This window comes from Erpetoichthys calabaricus, chromosome 4 (assembly GCF_900747795.2).
Source record: "Erpetoichthys calabaricus chromosome 4, fErpCal1.3, whole genome shotgun sequence".
In the NCBI taxonomy this organism is placed as follows: Eukaryota; Metazoa; Chordata; class Cladistia; order Polypteriformes; family Polypteridae; genus Erpetoichthys; species Erpetoichthys calabaricus.
In genome coordinates this window covers 133278272-133297509 of record NC_041397.2, presented here as the reverse complement: position 1 = coordinate 133297509, position 19238 = coordinate 133278272, and the positions used below count along the sequence as shown (strand labels likewise).

The window sequence follows — 19238 nt, the reverse complement described above, 5'->3', positions numbered from 1 at the left end:
CAGTGTCCAGGTTATCATTCTGGTGCCAACTGAGTGTCTCATACAGTCCTGTCTGGGTAGTGTTTGTGTACTCTTGAGGTAGAATATACACAGCTGTGACAATAACCAAAGCAAAGTCCCAAAGAAGACAAAATGGTCTGCATTTAATCGTCAAGAGATCCATATTGGGCGAGCAGTAGTAGCATTGTAAGACCGTTACGTTCCTGCTGTTGTACCAAACAGAGAGTTTCAGTGGGTCAAGGATTGTCAGGTTAGCCATGACTCTGTGAAATAAAGGATGTTACAGTCCCAGTTGTCTTTATCCTTGTTATGATGTCTTCTAGCTTGTTCTTCAGTGACTGGATATTGGCTAGTAGGACAGTAGACATTGGTGAATGTTGTGCCTGTGCCATCAGCCTGTTTTACACTTTGGTGTGTTTCCTTCAATGTCTCTTTTAGGTGTGTTTGCTGTTGTTGTTGTTGCTGTTTTTCCAAAGGATGTCACTCAACCAAGCTGAGTAAGCAAATGTGAAGGCTGAGAGCTAGTGAGTGACCCAATCCTATGTTTATTAGTCATCAATGTGACTTTTAATTAATGCAACTCAAAGAAGTGAGTGTAAAAAAGGCAAATAAAAAAACAACAGAAATTAACAGAGTCTGATTGAAGCCAGCAGAATGGCAATTATACTCGGTAAAACCATCTTGTTTTGTCATTAATGGATTATTCTGTGTCAGGCCCATAGTTATAGACCAGTTATCAGAAGCACACATCTCCATACAGCATACTTGTAAAGCTCTCTGAGGCACACAAGCTTCCTCATCATACCGGGGTCATAATCCTAGGAAGAATCCACGTGTGGTTTGCAGCCTTCAAACTAATGTAAAACTAAAAAAAATAAATAACTTCTTCATTTAGTTTTTATTTTATGAGGGTGGTCCATTATTTTCCTGTTCCGATAAGTACTGAGCTCTGCAAAGATTAGTAAATATGCTAATGTGTTTTATATTGATGCAACCACTGCATGATATCACAAAAAAAAGTTTTATTATCAAATTGTGTGTATAGTTGCTTCGTTATTTTAAAAAGATGAAACTAAAGTTCTTCAAATTGTGGTACTTTTAATGGCTGTCTCAATTTTTTAAAAAGCAAATTAGTGATAAAAGAATGTTTTAGACTTATCTTCATTTAGTGCATTTCTGTGACCCAAATATAATTTGATCTTCATCCAAACCCTAATAACTGGTTACATGTGCAAAGCAGCAATAAAAATGGATTGATGTTTAAATACTGGAGCATGAAATCTGCATATCTCTGTCTTTAACTGTTTTCATTGATTCAGTTTTTTTTAAATTATGTGAACTTCTATGATAATTCCCTTATTTGGGGGTAGTTGAATCATATAATTTAATAAATGAGAAGCCATTTTGGATGTTGTGGACCCTCCCTAGAAGCAAAGTCTACTTTTGTTGTTTTTGTGAAAAAGAATCATGTCCGGGTTTAAACAATTTCTAAAAATTTGTTATTATTGCTCATGATACAAGAGGATGTTACTAAAGATTCTAAGAACCTGGCTTTGATTATTGTATATTATTGAAGAGAATGCAGAGGTGGAGAATATTTAAACAGTTTTAGGACTCTTTACATGTGTCACCTCCACAGCAATAACGACAACACTACAGGATATTACAAAGAATCTCATGATAATAGTCACTGACCTGTAGATATTTGTCATATTGGTTGTTGTTGAAGCCTATGAATACACAGAAGAAAGCCAATGTTTTATAAAAAAAGTTTAAGTAGCCACTTGAGTGATCCAAAACGTTTTTTGAAGAATGCTGTTTGGACAGATATGAGCAGATATTCAGTGTTTGCGTGCCTTAATAAGTAGAAAGTTGGTGGTCATTCTTGGAACAATAAATTCTGGATTCAACCAACTAGTTCTACTGGGTAGTGTTAGGTATATGTGATCCTAAACACAAAATAGAAGAAGCTGGTGAAATTTGTTGTTTTGAAATAGCCAATTGAAAGTGCCGACTTTGAAGAGCAAATAAGAGAAATTTATTGTTGAAATCATTGCTGCCAAAGGAATTGCTGCCATTATGAAGGTTCATATTTTGTAGCAAAGGGAGTGAATATTTCATCAGCCTGTTTAGAGTTTATTTATTATTTCTTTATCTGATTAATGGATTTAGTGTCTTTTAAAGTCAGTTGACACTTTTTATCAAATCATTTCCAGAATAAATATAAGTAAAATGGTTCCTCAAGTTTTTCTTATTCTCATATACCAGGTGGTTTGTCAGTCTATTCTTTCTAAAGCACGCAAACAAAACTACCAAGGCAAGTATCCAAGAGCATTGTAGTCATGTGTGAAATGACAAAGAGGGTCCAGCTGTGTTGAAGCTGTAATTTTTTTTTTTTCCTGTTACTTGGCAAAGTTGTTTTACCTAAGGTGGATTTGGTTCCCAGAAGATTAAATATAAATAAAAAATCAAGTTGATAGATTTGATAGCCAACACAATACAGATGTTATGCTTCAGCAATAAAAATATAACATTTAGTAGTACAATATATCTTCTCTTTGGAGAGAAGCCTTTCTTAAAATAGTGGATCTCCATTTTTGTTTTCAGTTCTCCAGTTCACTATTTATTTTTCTAGCTAGTAATTCTGTTTCATTTGAAATGTGATTATACTTATTGATTTTTGATTTGATCACTGGAAGTGTCAGTGTTGTATCTTGGCTATTTGATATATGTTACTTATGTGGCTGCTGTATTTTTGGTTTGATTAAGTACTAGGGTGTTGTACCGTGTTAGCCATTATGAATGTAGAGAAATCCAAGCAAAATGACACCTTTTATTGGCTAACTAAAAAGATTACAATATGCAAGCTTTCGAGGCAACTCAGGCCCCTTCTTCATGCAAGATGTAATCAATGTAATTACATCTTGCCTGAAGGAGAGGCCTGAGTTGCATCGAAAGCTTGCATATTGTAATCTTTTTAGTTAGCCAATAAAAGGTGTCATTTTGCTTGAATTTTCTCTGGTTTGATTAATAAATGAATAAATACCTTTGTTAATTCTTATTTTTCCTCAAGTTAGTCTGTGCCATGGTCTAATACAGTGTAAAAAGTACCATATATAAAATATCCATCCATCCATCCATTTTCTAACCCGCTGAATCCGAACACAGGGTCACGGGTGTCTGCTGGAGCCAATCCCAGCCAACACAGGGCACAAGGCAGGAAACAATCCTGGGCAGGGTGCCAACCCACCGCAGGACACACACAAACACACCCACACACCAAGCACACACTAAGGCCAATTTAGAATCGGCAATCCACCTAACCTGCATGTCTTTGGACTGTGGGAGGAAACCGGAGCGCCCGGAGGAAACCCACGCAGACACGGGGAGAACATGCAAACTCCACGCAGGGAGGACCCGGGAAGCAAACCCGGGTCTCCTAACTGCGAGGCAATATATAAAATATTACAAATGAATGTTACAGTGATGTGAAAAGAATTTGCTTCCTGCCTGAATCCCCTTTAGTTGTATATTTGTCACAATGAATGGCTTTACATCTATAGGCAAAATGTAATTTTAGGTAAAGGGAACCAGAATAAACATATAACATTTCTATATTTCTACTTAATATATTTAAGTAATAAAGTTGTCCAATACCAGTAGGTCATTTCCCCCTTAGTTACTCACTCAAACAGTTGACCAAAGTTAATTGATAATTAGCCTCAACTGACTGAACAAAGCCAGACCTGATTGCAGCCAGCCTTGTGAATCTAAACCTCACCCTATATTGACACTTGCAATGAGAGTGCAGTAATCACCACTCACAGCAAAATTTCTAGAAGAACACTGTCTCAGTCAAAGGAAATGCTAGAAAATATGAAGTAAGAAATTGTTGAAACATACCAATCAAGAAAGGGTTACGTAGTTATTTCTGGACCTCTGATATTAAACAGCACCACAGTGAATCCATTATCTTCAAGTGGAGAACCACAAGGGCACAGTGACAGATCATTCTGAACACTGCAGAGGCTCCCAAAAAAAACATCCAAAGAACTGCAGGCCTCTTTAGTTTCAGCTAAGGTTAGCATATCATACCTCCAATAAAACCTAGGGGTGGTAGTGTGATGATGTGGGGATGCTTTGGAGCCCCTGGACCTGGAAGACCAGCCAGTATTGAAGGAACCATGAATTCTGCATCTCACCAGAACATTCTTTTTAGAAGAATATCGGGTTATCGGTTTGTGATCTGAAGTTGAAACATGATTGGGTTATGCAGCAGGGCAAGAACCCAAAACAAAAGTTCATTTTGCAACCTAAAGGCTCAAAAGAAACAAAGCTAAAATTTTGGAGTGGCTTACTCTGAATTGGACCAATTAAAATGTTCATGTTCATAAACCTACCAGAGGGATAATGGTTGTGTTGGATAACTTTGTTCCTTAAATAAACTACTGTAAGTAATGATTTAAGAAATGTATTATGTGTTCACTCATGTTCCCTTTCTCTAATATCTCATTTTGTCTAAAGGTCTAAAGCCATCATTCTGTAAAATATGCAAAAATAGAGGAAATAAGAAAAATGGCACTTTACCACAGCACTGTATTTTTTAATAATTAACTGTTTTGCTTCTTCAAATGCTTAATTTTAAGACTGCTATATTTCATAGTATGAAAATGAATGGCTTACTTCTTTGGGTTAGCTTATTGGATATCATTATTTACAGTAGGTAAAGCAATTGTCAATTGTAGTTAATAAAAAGGCCTTAGTCTCTTGAATTACTATACTACTCAAAAAAATTAAGGGGAGACTTAAATCACACATCGGATCTCAATGAACGAAATATTCAAATGGAAAATCTTTACTGTGTAATACTGTATAAAACCCATTGAGGTCTGGATTCAGTATCACACCAAAAATCAAAGTAAAAAATTAAAATCACAGGCTGATCCAATTTGCGTGAATTTCATCACAGCAACTCCTAATGTGACTCCATAGTGTGCTTAGTCCCCATGTGCCTTTATGCACTCCTGACAATGTCTGGGCATGCTCTTGATGCGACAGCGGATGGTGTCCTAGGGGATCTCCTTCCAGACCTGGATCAGGGCATCAGTGAGCTCTTGAACAGTCTGTGGTGCTAGTTGGTGGGGTCGGATGCACCAATACATAATGTCCCAGAAGGTTCTCAATTGGATTGAGGTCTTGGGAATGGCCAATGAATGGCATCAATGCCTTCACCATCCATGTGCTGCCTACACACTCTGGCCACATGAGGATGGGTATTCACCTGCACCAAGAGGAACCCAGGGCCCACAGCACCACTGCAAGGTCTGACAATGGCTTTGAGGATTTCATTCCGGTACCTAACAGCAGTCAGGGACCATTGCCTAGCAAATGGATGTCTATGTGACTCTCTAAGGATATGCCTTCCCAGACCATCACTGACCCATCGCCAAACCTGTCATGCTGAATGATGTTTCAGGCTACATAACATTCACCACAGCATCTCCACACTCTTTCACATCTGTCACATGTGCTCAGTGTTGCTCTCATCTGTGAAGAAAATGGGGAGCCAATGGCAGAGCTGCCAATTGTAGTATTTTTTGGCGAATGCCAATCAAACTGCACAGTGTTGGACTGTGAACACAGTTCCCACAAGAGGACATCGGGCCCTTATGCCACCCTCATCTAGTCTGTTTCTGACTGTTTGGTCAGAAACTTGCTCACCAGTAGCCAGCTAGAGGTCATTTTGTATAGCTCTGACTTTGCTCCTCCTGTTCCTCCTCGCACAATGGAGCAGATACCGGGTTTGCATCTGGGTTACTGCCCTTCTACGGCCTTATCCAGTTCATCTTATGTAACAGCCTGTCTCCTGGTGTCTCCTCCATGCTCTTGAGACTATGCTGAGAGGCACAGCAAACTTTCTTCTGATGTGCCATCCTGGAGGTGCTGGACTACCTGTGTGCTATTAAGTTCCTCGTGTGAGAGCAGAAAACACGTTTTATAAAGGCAACCATTTAAAAAAAACAAAAAAAAAACATTTAGTTTCAAATTTGAAAATAACGTTAAAAATCACATCAGTCACCCACCCAAATTCACCAGTTCCACAATTCAGTCACTTTCCCATTGACCCTGAGGCTTTCCCATAAAAACCTTATGCTTTGGGGCTTGTATGGTATGCATACAGAATGCAGAAACTAATAGACTAGAAAGTGAACGTAATAAAGAAAAATACATCACATCAAATACATTCCTACAACAGACCAGTTAAGAATTAGTGATGATTTTAGAAACTTAACTGCTTTCCGCCACTGATTAATGGATTTGATACCAGTAAAGAATTACATCTGTTCTAATATAGCTGGAACTGTTTCTTAATCGTTTCTGGTAATTCCCATCTTCCAAAAATAAATTACGTGGTTAAGATTTCCAACCGGAAATTTCTGTTAGACAAAAAGAAGAATCTTCAGCCAAAGGAAACATGTAAAAGAAGAAAAATATGAATAAGTAGGCTAACCAGAGTAGAAAGAAAATAGCAGAGATAAAGACCAGTATATAAACAAAGGTAATTCTCAAAAGCTATGTACAAGTAAGCCAGCAACAAATAATGAAGAGATGGTAATACACATCAAGAACAAGATAACAACAACGATTTATATAGCACATTTTCATACAAAAAGTAGCTCAAAGTGCTTTACATAATGAAGAAAAGAAAAATAAAAGACAAAATAAGAAATTAAAATAAGACATTAATTAACATAGAAAAGAGTAAGAGTGGGGGGGACAGAAAAAAAAACACCAGACCCCTGGAGAAAAAAATAAAATCTGCAGGGGTTCCAGGCCACGAGACCGCCCAGTCCCCTCTGGGCATTCTACCTAACATAAATGAAATAGTCCTCTTTGTTTTTAGGGTTCTCACGAAAGGACTTGATGATGATGGTCATGCAGACTTCTGGCTTTTAATCCATCACTGTTGAAACATCACGGTGCTTTGAGTAGATGGTGATGGCGCAAGCCACCACCAAAAGGACACCGGAAAAGGAAACAGAAGAGATGAGTCTTGAAATGCAGTATTTCCAAGGCCTTCAGCAGGCAAAGCATTAACTTATGAAAAATTGGAATTGATTAATGGTTGGGGTACATAGTTGGTACCAAGTATATTTCATTTTTATAAGTACAGAATAATTATCACAGGCAGAAATTTGCATGAGGTGGTGGATAACAAGAAAAAAATGCAGCAAAAGCAAAACACATTTTTTTTGAAAAGAGAAATGTTAGGATGAGAAACGAAGGAAAGGGAGTTTTTCAAAGCACCAGTTTTGAAAGCAGTGTGGGTCTGAAGATAAAAGGTGGAAGAAAAATTATGGAATTATTCACATACTCATAAATACTGGGAAATATGCAGGCTTGTATAAATAATAATAATGGAAGAATAATAAATGCCTTATCATGACCAATGGGAGAGTGAGTAGAAAAATTATGATTTAAAAGCTACTTTAAATGTATAAAAGAGGCGTGTCAGGAACCTCTGGAAATGCACTAATTCGCAGGGTTTAGCTAACAGAAAGCCGAGTGCAGGAGTCACGGTCAGATGAGTGGAGATATGAGACTGTTGAATTCCAGTATTTTATATTTATTTAATGTAAAAAAGCAACTGAAACAATAAACAAACAAACATGCTGTAAACCAATATGGCAGAAGATCAAGTCTGTTATGAACAGACAGGCAGTTGAGGATGTGACCTCATTAAACTTTCTTACACAGCCGCCCCCAAATCTTTGCTAAAAAATTGGAAAACAAGAAGAAAGTTTAAACTATTCTTTACAATCTTAGGCATTATATGTTAAGTCAGGAAGCTGTATCAGTCTTGACACTTTACATTTATAACAATGGCCATTCATCTGAAGACAGGCTGTCCAAACTTAAGACCCCATCAAAGGTTTAAGTGACTTTCCCAATTTTCCAGTTAAGTACAGTCATGGGATCATTCCATAGGTACATATGACTAATATGCAGAATGAGTTCAGACAATAGCAGATGGGAAAGCTGCTAATGACTGCCTGCTGCTGGGATGGATTGATACTGGGTGTGGAAAGTGTTGATCACTGAATGTAACTGTTCCTGCTGTAGTTCTGGATATTCCACCTGGTGATCTGCCTGGCTGGGAAAACTCTGGTTGTAACTGCTTCATTACTGAATGGACTCTTTCAGTGCTTCTGTCTCATTGGCTGGGGTTCATAGGGCATTCATTTCTCTTTAATGTCAGACATTTTTTAGCCAATTACTTTTTATCATTTGTCACTGATCATATGTAAAGGCAGTGCTTTAATTTTAGCATTTTTATAGATAAGCCGCCTTGTCTTGTTGGAATCAGAAAATTATTGCTTTTTCTCTGCAATTTGGTTTTAAAAATGTAAGCTACTTGTATATTTGTTATTGAAATTAATTATTAAGCAAAAAAGTGAAAACATACTGTGTGGCAGTGTTTTAGTGACTGATGAAAGAAAAAGTACAGAAACTCTTTAACAACTTGGGCCTCACATCAGTGCACAAAATATAAAAAAAAAATAGAAACTGTGGTTATGGCAAGAACAGATCAAAAGACATTAAATACAATAGGGAGCCTTGAAAATGTAAATGTAGATTTGCTTAATATGCTGAAGTTCCTTTCAAATAATACTTACTATTAATGTACACATGTTGTACCCATTTCCCAACAGTTTTCCCAGGCTCAGTTGATCCCATTTGACAATTATTTATATTTTAATTCTCTTCATAGAACTATTAAGATCAGATCATTACAGCAAGAAATTATTTAAATTGTAAGTTGCACTTTATTTTTTCTTGCATTATATGTAACCAGTCTATTTTCTTCCACCTTTCTCCAAAGATAGTTACAGTCATTGTCATTCTTTTTTCTGGAACATGAGACCACCATCGATTTAGTCTTCTTCTAAATATACTACAATATTTTTTCCACCTATTAGATGAGTTATAATTATGGCAAAATGTGAGCATGTGCATTTTTCAATTTGTTTAATTATAAATGTTGTTTTTGGAAACCTTACTGTGCTAACATTTCAAATAAATCATCAAGAAGGAAAATCCTCCACAAGCTATAGGATGGACTTCAGATTAAGTCTCAGGAGAGAGTGACATTCATGCAAATTAAAATGTACATTGGTTAGCAAAGCTTACACTGACAGATGGCTAATTCTACATAAGTTATCATGTGCCAATGGCAAACACTTTTACTACTACTGTCAAGATACTGATGCTCATTTTTCACAAACAAATCTGCGTAACATTAACAGGTTAATGCACAGGACTGGCCAACAATCTGTACAATTCTCCGTCAGCATGGGAAACTGTTTTTCTGTCCAATTTTCACAATAAACAGTTATTATGTACTGAGTTCATTCTGATAATATTTTGTTTTCTAGGGTACCTGCCTAAACTTTTTAAAACATTAGTTCCTTTTGATTAATTAACAAAGTAATTAGTCAGTCAGTTAATTAATTGATGGCTTTGTTTACATAAGATTAATTGCTGGGACAGCATTATGTGATAATTAACAAGCATTAACATTTTACAGAGTACTGCACTTAACTGTACATTCCTTAACAAGCAGTTTTGCTTTACATTGTTTTAAATACTAACATAACTTTATTTTTATTTAGAGTATTTTAAGACTATTGTTTCTCTTTATTTGTAAAACCAGTTCATTGTGCTCCTTTTCTATGATTTACTATGATTAACTGAAAGGCTTGTATATTTGATTATGCCCAATATCTTTTTTCTAATTCCTGTTAATTATCTGTGATTTCCTTTACAAAATTTGTATTTTCCTGTTTGCTTAATTTACTTTTGCAGGTAATGTGAAATGTTAAGACTTGGTTCAGGACAGCTTTCACTAGCTACTTTTTAATAAAATAAGTATAAAGAACAGGTGGTAATTCATTCAAGCCTTGGGATAAAGCAGGAAATACAGAGAATCTCTGGTTCCAAGTTTAAATATTTTCCAGGTGGTGGCATTTATTGTGAGTGACAGGATCATGATTAACCCCTCATGCGTATTTGAGCTAATAACAAGCACTTTAAACATTCACTGTTGTTTATGTCATTTTAGATTATTGGTTACTTTTGATACATGCTTTATGGCTTTTAAACAGGTTTTTCAATTTATAGTTTGTATGCAGGGCTGATTTTGGTTACGTTTCTTAGACATGGTTACAAAATAAATATTTTGTGTATGAATATAAATAAAATGTAAATGTTTTTAGCATTTTTGACTTTTAAGTAAGTGAAATAATTACAATTATATTATTATTATTAACATCCATCCATCCATACTTTTGATAATTTACGCTAAATTACTGAAAATGTTAGCTATATATTTTTGTATTTCTCCTCTAATCCTTCAGTAAACTAAAATATGAAATGTACAGGGGGAATATGAAATGAAGGTAAAACACTATGTAATGCCTTTTTAAAAATAAAAATATTACTGTAAATGTGTGCTGCTGTTTATGTGTAAGTGCCTTGTTGAGGGGAAAAAGATCAAATTTTGAAGTCATGCTTAATGATCATCCATTTCTTTTTGTCTTAGTTCTTTCCACTGCCTTATCTCGCTCTTTTTTCTGTCTTTTATCTCTCTCTGTCACTCTATCACACTCTACCTTGCTCTCTTTCTCCCAGGGCATTTTTCTCTTCTGCTATATACAGAGCTAACTATAAGGGGTCATTCTGTAAGAATTGTCTGTACTTCTGAATGCAACAGAATATTAACTGTGGCAATCTCTTAAACAGTTTTATTTTTTGTGCAAATGTAAGGAGTCACCTTATTTTTAGAAAAAATATGTAATTGAAAGTAAGCTAAGAGAAAGATGAATAAAAGGCTGCACAACTGTTGCAATAACCATCTCTTTGATTCTGTTTCATCATTAGTCGTTTTTTCATTTAAATAATATCTTGCACTTGTTTATAGTGTGTTAATATTGTAGGTATTTCCTCCCAGTTATATATACATTAAATGCTATCATTCCTTACTGAACATGATTTTGAGCAAGATGCTTGATGACTGCTTATATAAGATTTTTCCCCCTGCTAGCATGATTCATGTTGTTCAGTAGAGTTCTAAATATGACTTAAAATTTTCCTTTTAGTGCAAAATACTCTAAGGGTGTTATTAAAAGGCAGGTCTTTAAAACTAGATTATGCAGTTATACAACGTAGATTATTCTAAGTCAAGAACTCTTTGTGGTATTGGTGGTACTTCCTCACAAATCCTGAGACCATGGCTTGATTTGCTGTCCCATCACCTTGTGAAGAGTGCACATTCTTTTCATATCTATTCAGATTTTTACTAGGTTCCTTTCACATACCAAAGATGTGTAGATCAACATAATTTAGGTTAATTGTGCAGTCTAAATGTACCCCTTATTAGTGTGTATGACCAGGTATGTATGCGTGTGTCCTTCAATGGAGAAGTGCACTATGCTGAATTGTTTCTTTCCTTGCTCCTGTTGCTAATTGGAAAGGTTCCAGTTGCCTATGATCCTAAGCAAGTCAGAAAATGAAGGTGTGGTAAATTTAATTCCTAGTACACATGTGTTAAAATGTACTTTATGCAATTCAATTTAACACTATTAACTTTTTTTTTTAGGCTGGACAGCTTTTATCTACACACTTGCTGGCTGTGTTCATATTGGTAAGTTTGTTTTCACAATACAGGCAAACCGCTGACCAATTTTATGGGAAATTTAAGGTGAACAAATTAAAGAAGAAAAAAATCAACAATTTTCTAAAAAAAAAAACATGCATACTCTGTATAGAACAATTAACATCTTTCTCTTCTTAGGTTTTTAAAACTGTATGGAGAAGAGTTGTATATTACATAATTCAAGACAGCTAAACTACTGCAATTCCTTATCAATGGTGCCTTATCAATGAATGCCACCCATTCTATGAACAGTATTACTTTCACCCTTTTCATTGCATAAGTCCGGACTTACAGTAGTCTTAGTATTATGTCTGATATCAAGATTTACTTTGACAGTAATGTTAGAAATCCTTGCTTTTTCATCATTGCCTAATTTTTGAATAATTTGTGTGCTTCTTTCTTTGTAAAACAAAACAGCTTCCAAAATTTGAAACGTTATTTAATTTGACAAATACATTATTGCCTAATTTAAACGATTTGTGACCTTGATCTAGATAATCAAGTTAAAAAATGAACAGATGTATGAGTTTTGAAAAAGCTTCACATAGGTTGTACAGTATATATTTGAAGTAATCAAATGAAGCATGTAAAGAACAATTATTAAAATGTTCCAGGTATATCATTGCAATAAAGCAAACATCTTAAGAAAGAAAGCAATCATTTTTAGTGTCAAAACAAAGATCTTGTATTTATTTCACCTCAAGTATCCCTCTAACGGTTTATTATCATAAACTCATTTTCAAAATCATTTTTTTCTTGCTATATTTTTTATCTCATTCCACATTCATTTGCATAACTTTGATTCCACACCCCAGTCACTTTCTCTTTTTGGCCTAGAGTGTCTTTAGGCCTCATAGTATTTTTTTATAGCACATAACAGCCCCAGTTCTGCATTCTTCTTTTTGGAAATGTTTGTGTTACAAACTTCCGTTTTAATTAGTTAAATATTATAAATTAATCAGAAAATAAAAGCCTCTTATACCCTGCCAAACTGAAAGTGGATATTCAAGACAAGCATTACATCTTCACCACAACGGAGGAAGCAGAAAAAGAGTTAAGAAAGCTGATCCCAACACTTTTTTGAAATACGATCGTGAGTTGCATCCTGTCATGGCATGGCAAAGACGATCTTGCCGGTTGTTCAATCCACTTGCAGTTTTACTGGTACTGTAATGATACATCCTTTTCCCTTCTCTGACACTTTTTGTTTACACTTTAATTAAAATTATATGCATATTATATGCGTATATGTATGTATGTATATGTCGAAGAAATTAATAATTTTTTTTCTCTTTTTTTTTTACTCTTCTAAAGGAGACTGTTTAACATCATACCCTTGGGTTATTGTTATTATCATATTAGGGTTTACTATTCTTATCCAGGGCCACTTTTTAACACCATTCCCTGGGCTTACTATTATACTATCTCAAGATTGCTGAAGATTAGAATTTACACTTATAGTAATTGGACTGTATTGGCAATAGATATCTCAATTTTATTCCTCATATGTTGCTGCTTGGGGCTTGTTTTGTTTTGGATGTGCCCTGTTTCTAGGTAAGTCAGTAGACTGGGACTTTGGGAAGTGGGGTCCAGCCTCACGTGAGGAGGCAAAACTGGGGGTGGGGGAACTAGGGGGAGAGAGAATCTAATCTATCTTTTTAATCCTTGTAATTATAAATGCCAATGTAACAATAGCCTTCAGGGCAATAACTTCTGGGAAAATTGGAAATTAAGGTCAAAGCCGTCTTATTTTCAGTTAAGACTAAAAAATGACAAAAGTTCAGAAGCAATGTCTCAAAGACTGGACAGTTAGCTTTGTGAGTGGGAATGTTAGAGGCCTGTTTCTGACTGCACAAAGACTGGACTGGCCAAATATTCCATTCCAGCTTTACAAAGAAAACTAGAGGTGTTGGCATTCTTATACATAGAACAGTCTCATTTGTAGTATCATATGTAGTATCTGATCCTGAGGGGAGATATGTGATTGTCATAGATAATTTATTTAATTGTAAAGTGATTTTGACAAATATTTATGCACCCAATGTCGATGATAGGGAATTCATGCAAAATGTATTTGCATCCATTCCCAATGTGAACACTCATAAAATTATAATGGCTGGGGACTTTAATTGTGTTTTAAATCCAGACCTAGATAGGTCTCCTGCCACAGGGGCGATGACATTTAACACTGCAAAGACAATTACACAGTTTATAACTGACCACAACTTATCAAACCCCTGGAAATTTCTAAACCCAAACTTGAGAGCATATTCCTTCTACTCACCAGTGCATCATTGCTACTCAAGAATTGATTATTTCATTGTAGATAACAACTTCTTGCCTACGATGAAATCTTGTAAGTACGCCACTATTGTTATTTCTCACCATGCCCCCTTGATTTTGGAGCTAAAATCACTATACCCAACATACTCATCTCTCAGATGCCATCTTAATCCACTTTTATTAGCAGACAAGAACTGTACAGAATTTATATCCAAGAAAATCCATTTTTTTAGAGAGAAATACACCCTCAGAGGTTTCTGCAGGAACTCTCTGGGAAACCCCGAAGACCTTCTTAAGAGGACAGATTATCTCGTATCTTTCCCACAAAAATAAATTGGAAACCAAGAAGGTATCAGAGCTAATCAATTAAATTACTAGGATAGATCAAGAACATGCCAGGTGTCCAAGTGAGACACTTCATAGGAAAAGGCAGGCCTCTGCAACAACTAAAGAAACTGAACAACTCATACTTAAATCAAGACATCATTATTATGAACATTATTATGGACGCATTACAGATATCACAAACAGATACTTTTAGGGCAAAGGAATTGGAAAAACCTTTGGTACTATCAGAATTACTAGATGCTTTAAACTCACTGCAGAGTGGGAAAGCAGCAGGCCCTGATGGCTACCTTGTCGAATTGTATAAGAAATTCTCAACTCAGCTATCTCCTTTTCTATTAGCAACATTTACAGAAGCTAGAGAAAATAAAATTCAACCTCAAACTTTTCGCCAAGCATTAATTACTGTCTTTCCTAAACAAAATAAGGATTTATTGAAATGTGCATCATACAGACCAATCAACATGGTTGAATGAAACTACCTTTTCACTACATTGGAGAGTTCGGGTTTGGCCCGAACATTTCTGCATGGATCAAATTACTGTATACCAATCCAGAAGCTTCAGTTTGTATTAACAACATCATTTCAGACTACTTTAAACTACAGCGTGGTACCAGATAAGGATGTCTCTTGTCACCACTACTATTCGCAATCACCATTGAGCCACTCACAATTCAGTGTTGAAATGCTATTGAGATAAAGGGGATTATCAGAGAAGGACTGGAACAGAAAGTTTCTCTATATGTAGATGATATGGTACTGTATATATCAGACCCACAAAATACTGTGCCTGCAGTCCTAACAGCACTAACAGAATTTCAAAAGATTTCTGGTCTCAGAATTAATTTGAATAAAAGTGTGCTCTTTCCAGTGAATTCTCAAGCATACAATATTAGATTGGACAGCCTTCCCTTTTATCATCGCAGATCAGTTTAAATACCTAGGGGTAAACATCACAAGTAAACATAAAGCTCTTTATCAATAAAATTTTGCTGTCTGTATGGAAAAAATTAAACAAGACTTGCATAGATGGTAACCCTTCATCTCACTTTAGCTGGAAGAATTAATATTGTTAAGATGAATATCCTTCCCCAGCTTCTCTTTTTATTTCAGAACATTCCAATATACATCACTAGATCATTTTTTAAGAAATTAGACTCAACCATAACCTCATTTATTTGGGATTCAAAACATCCACTTATCCAAAGGGTGACTCTACAAAGATCTAAGGCGGAAGGTGGCATGGCTCTAGGTAACTTTCAATTTTATTACTGGGCAGCAAACATACTAACTATAAAAACCTGGACATGGACAGAAATAGACGAACATACACAGGCTTGGTCCGCAATAGAAATAAAATCCTGCAGTACTTCTTTACATTCTTTGCTTTGTACCCCAATAAATGCAAGTTATCGCCAATTTACTAAGAACCCAATTCTGTTTCACTCAATCAGAATATGGAACCAATGTAGGAAGTATTTTAAGATAGAGAAGCTTTTATCTGTGGCACCTCTTCATGAGAACCACTTTTTTCCACCCTCTCAAACGTACGCAGTTTTTAATGCCTGGAAAACATCCAGGATTAAATCACTTAGAGACCTGTACATAGACAACGTTTTTGCATCCTACGAACAATTACACTCCAAATGTAACTTACCAGCAACACATTTCTTTCACTACCTTCAAATTCGATACTTTGTTAAACAGAACCTGCCCAATTTTCCTCACCTCCCACCTACATCTATGCCAGAAGAAATATTGCTCCGTCTCGAGGACTCAGACAGCATTTCTGTAATATATAAAACTATTTTACAGTCCCTCCCTTTCAAAGATCCAAGAGAACAGTGAGAAAAGGATCTCTTACTCAATATTTCAGAAAAGGAATGGAAGGTAGCAATGCACAGAATTCACTCGAGCTCCATATGCGTAAAGAATAAAATTATTCAACTTAAAATTATATATTGAGCGCATCTCCATCCATCCATCTCTCTCATTTAAAATTGTCCAAAATGTTTCCAGGGCAAAATCCAACCTGCAAACGCTGCAATGAAGCTCCAGCCTCACTGGGTCACATGTTTTGGGCCTACACCAAATTAACATCATTTTGGACCAAAATCTTTAAATACCTTTCAGACAGGTTGGATGTCACAGTCTCTTCTAATCCACTAATAGCTGTGTTTGGGGAACTTCCTGATGGGCTTAAAGTGGAGAAGGACAAATAAACTGTAATTGCGTTTTGCTACACTATTGGCACATAGACTTATCTTGCTCAATTGGAAGAATCCTAACTCACCTATTCTAAGTCAGTGGGTAACTGATATTATATACTATTTGAAACTGGAAAAATCAAATTTGCACCTGGCAGGATCTAATCAATAACATTTTAGAATAAGCATTTAAATTGAGGAAGCAGGTTCTCTCCCCTCTTTTACTTCATTTATCTTTATTCATTTATTATTTTATCTATTCATTTGTCTTTATTAGCATAAAGTTTTAGACTGCTGCCCTAGCTTTCTTTCTCAGGGGTGGTGGTTGATTTGTTTCAAACATTTTTTTTGTCGTCTTTTTGTAAAGCTTTATGTATGTATATGGAATGTTGTTTGATTTTAATAAATTCAATAAAATTAAAAAAAAAAAAAAAAAGAAAAGATCTAAGATTCTTCTGACAACTAAAGGAAGAGTTATATCCGAGAAAGACTGTCATCTGTTTTAAAATTGCTGGATAGACCCATATTGAGCAAACTTTTAACTTTTTTGTTTTGGATAGTGTAATATATTTTTTTTAGCTGTTGCAAAGTAGTGTGTGTAGCAGAGTTATGACAACTCACCAGGATTATTTGGGAAGCTTTCAGTGCAACAATGACTGATACATTAGAATTACTGTATATTTGTGGATGGGTATTATACTGAATCTAGAACAGTGATCAGAATGAAAGTTAGATGATCGTTTGAAATTTGAAAGACCTACAACATACTGGGATTTGGCATGCAAACTGGCATTAGGAACTTCAACATTGTTTCTCTGGTGCAAAAGGAATTGTAGCTCAGGTTTGATGTTAAAAAATGCAAGCTAGATATAGTCAGGTTCACTTTTATTGGCAACATTACACTGGAACCAGATTTCATGTTCAAGAATAGCTTCTCTTATATTGTGGGTTTTTTCCCCAGTAGCATACCCTAGAGGGAATAAAGATAATCAAAAATCTGCAACTCCGTGTCATGCAGGGCAATTTTTACCTGTAGCTGAATTTATTGTATGTTAACAGCTATTCAAATATTCATTCTTTTAAGAGACAGTAAATATTATCCACACAAGGCTACCACCTATAGACTCTGTACTTCCTCTGGCAGACGTCTGTCTTCAGAGGCATGATTTGGGAGGACAATCATGACTGATTAGAATGTGGGGGGATGTATTGTTTTTGCTGTTTATGGATTGGCCATAATAAACAAAATGCTTTAACATAAGGTTGCTCATAAGTATACCAGATACCAAAGGAGCTAGAGCCAAAGGTTAGTAAGTATTGTAGTCACGTCAGTTGATCTGAGACTATATGTTATATTGGAAAAGACATGTATTGGAAAGACTTGATAATTTAACACAGGTAGTTTGGTTAGAAAGACTTGTGATTGCCTTTGTCATGTATAAGTTAATTTCTGTTAACTAGGTGTATACTTTTCTTTTTAGTACCCAATACCAGGAGCTTCAGATGGAAGGGTTGAGTCAAATTGGCGATTACAAGGCTCTTGTGTTTGTGAGAGAATGTTCTATGTATCTAAGATTTTTACCTCTCAGCATTTCTGAAAAAACCAAACTGAAACAGAGACTGTACCTAAGAATTTAGTATCAACTTTAGGTGGAACAATGTGGATTCGGTCCTGGCTATAGAATAGTCCTCCAGTCCACCTTTGTCCTTGCACTTCAATTTCATGGGTCATGGGAGCTTACCAGTCCTGACTATATGGGCTTTGAGAGCTTAGAAAAGAACTGTTAGCCTGTACTATTTTGTAGAAGATGCTACAAAAGTATAGGGATCCAGACCCATTGACAAAAAACAATTCAGTACCGGTATACATAAAAAGAGAGAGGTGTTCATGTAAGTGATTTTTAAGCTGAGTCTATTTAGTATTGTTATAGAACTTCAATAAGGAGACTTCTTGTCTCATTTTCTGTTCCCAGTTTTATTTTATATCAAGTTCTTCTAATTTAAGGTTATGGTCCCTTTATGGAAAAGAGAGGCCTACTCTCTGCAAGAAAAAAAAAGACCAAAAGACCATCTCCCACACATGGAGGGGTTGGAGTACTTCAGAGTTTTTTTTCAAGAGTGTGGAAGGGATGATCATTCAATTGACAGATGATTTGGAGATGCAGCAGTTTTGCAACATTTGTACTGTGGTAGTGAAATCAGACCTACATCCTCAGATGAAACTTTAAGCGTAATGGTTTTTCTACATTCCCATATTCATCTCTGGTCATTAAGCTCCAGGCAGTAGCTTAAAAAATGTAATCACAAATGCATGTGGCCAAAATGAGGATCTTGGAAGATGTTTATGGGTTCACACTCCATGACAGGGTAAATAAAGGTGCACAGCAGTACTGGAAGGTCTAGGATTATAACTACTGATTATCTTGATCAAAAGAAACCAATGAAGGTTGCTTGGCCTTGTAGATAGATTGCTCCCTACACACTTCTCAACAGGAAGTCTGTCAGACATGAACACTAAAAGACAAGACCCAAAACCGACACCCTAGACATGATAGATGGATTATATCTGTCAGTAAGGTTATGCAGTGGGCGGCCCTTCTCTGGAAGTGAGACAGTCAGCCGGCGGTGGACTTACCTGTCAATCAGTCACACATGCCGGGTGCTTCCTGTGGGGCATCTCCTCCAG

The 19238-nt window shown here is 35.9% G+C and overlaps 1 protein-coding gene across 2 annotated transcripts in view; it reads left to right on the top strand.

The window, feature by feature from the left end:
* Nucleotides 1-19238, top strand: part of pir (pirin) — a 120035-nt gene that overhangs the window by 75257 nt on the left and 25540 nt on the right. For both annotated transcript variants that reach the window (XM_028799802.2, XM_028799803.2), the window contains exon 7: nt 11660-11704. In XM_028799802.2, coding sequence (XP_028655635.1) covers nt 11660-11704 — 45 coding nt within the window. The remainder of the gene's footprint in view (nt 1-11659; nt 11705-19238) is intronic.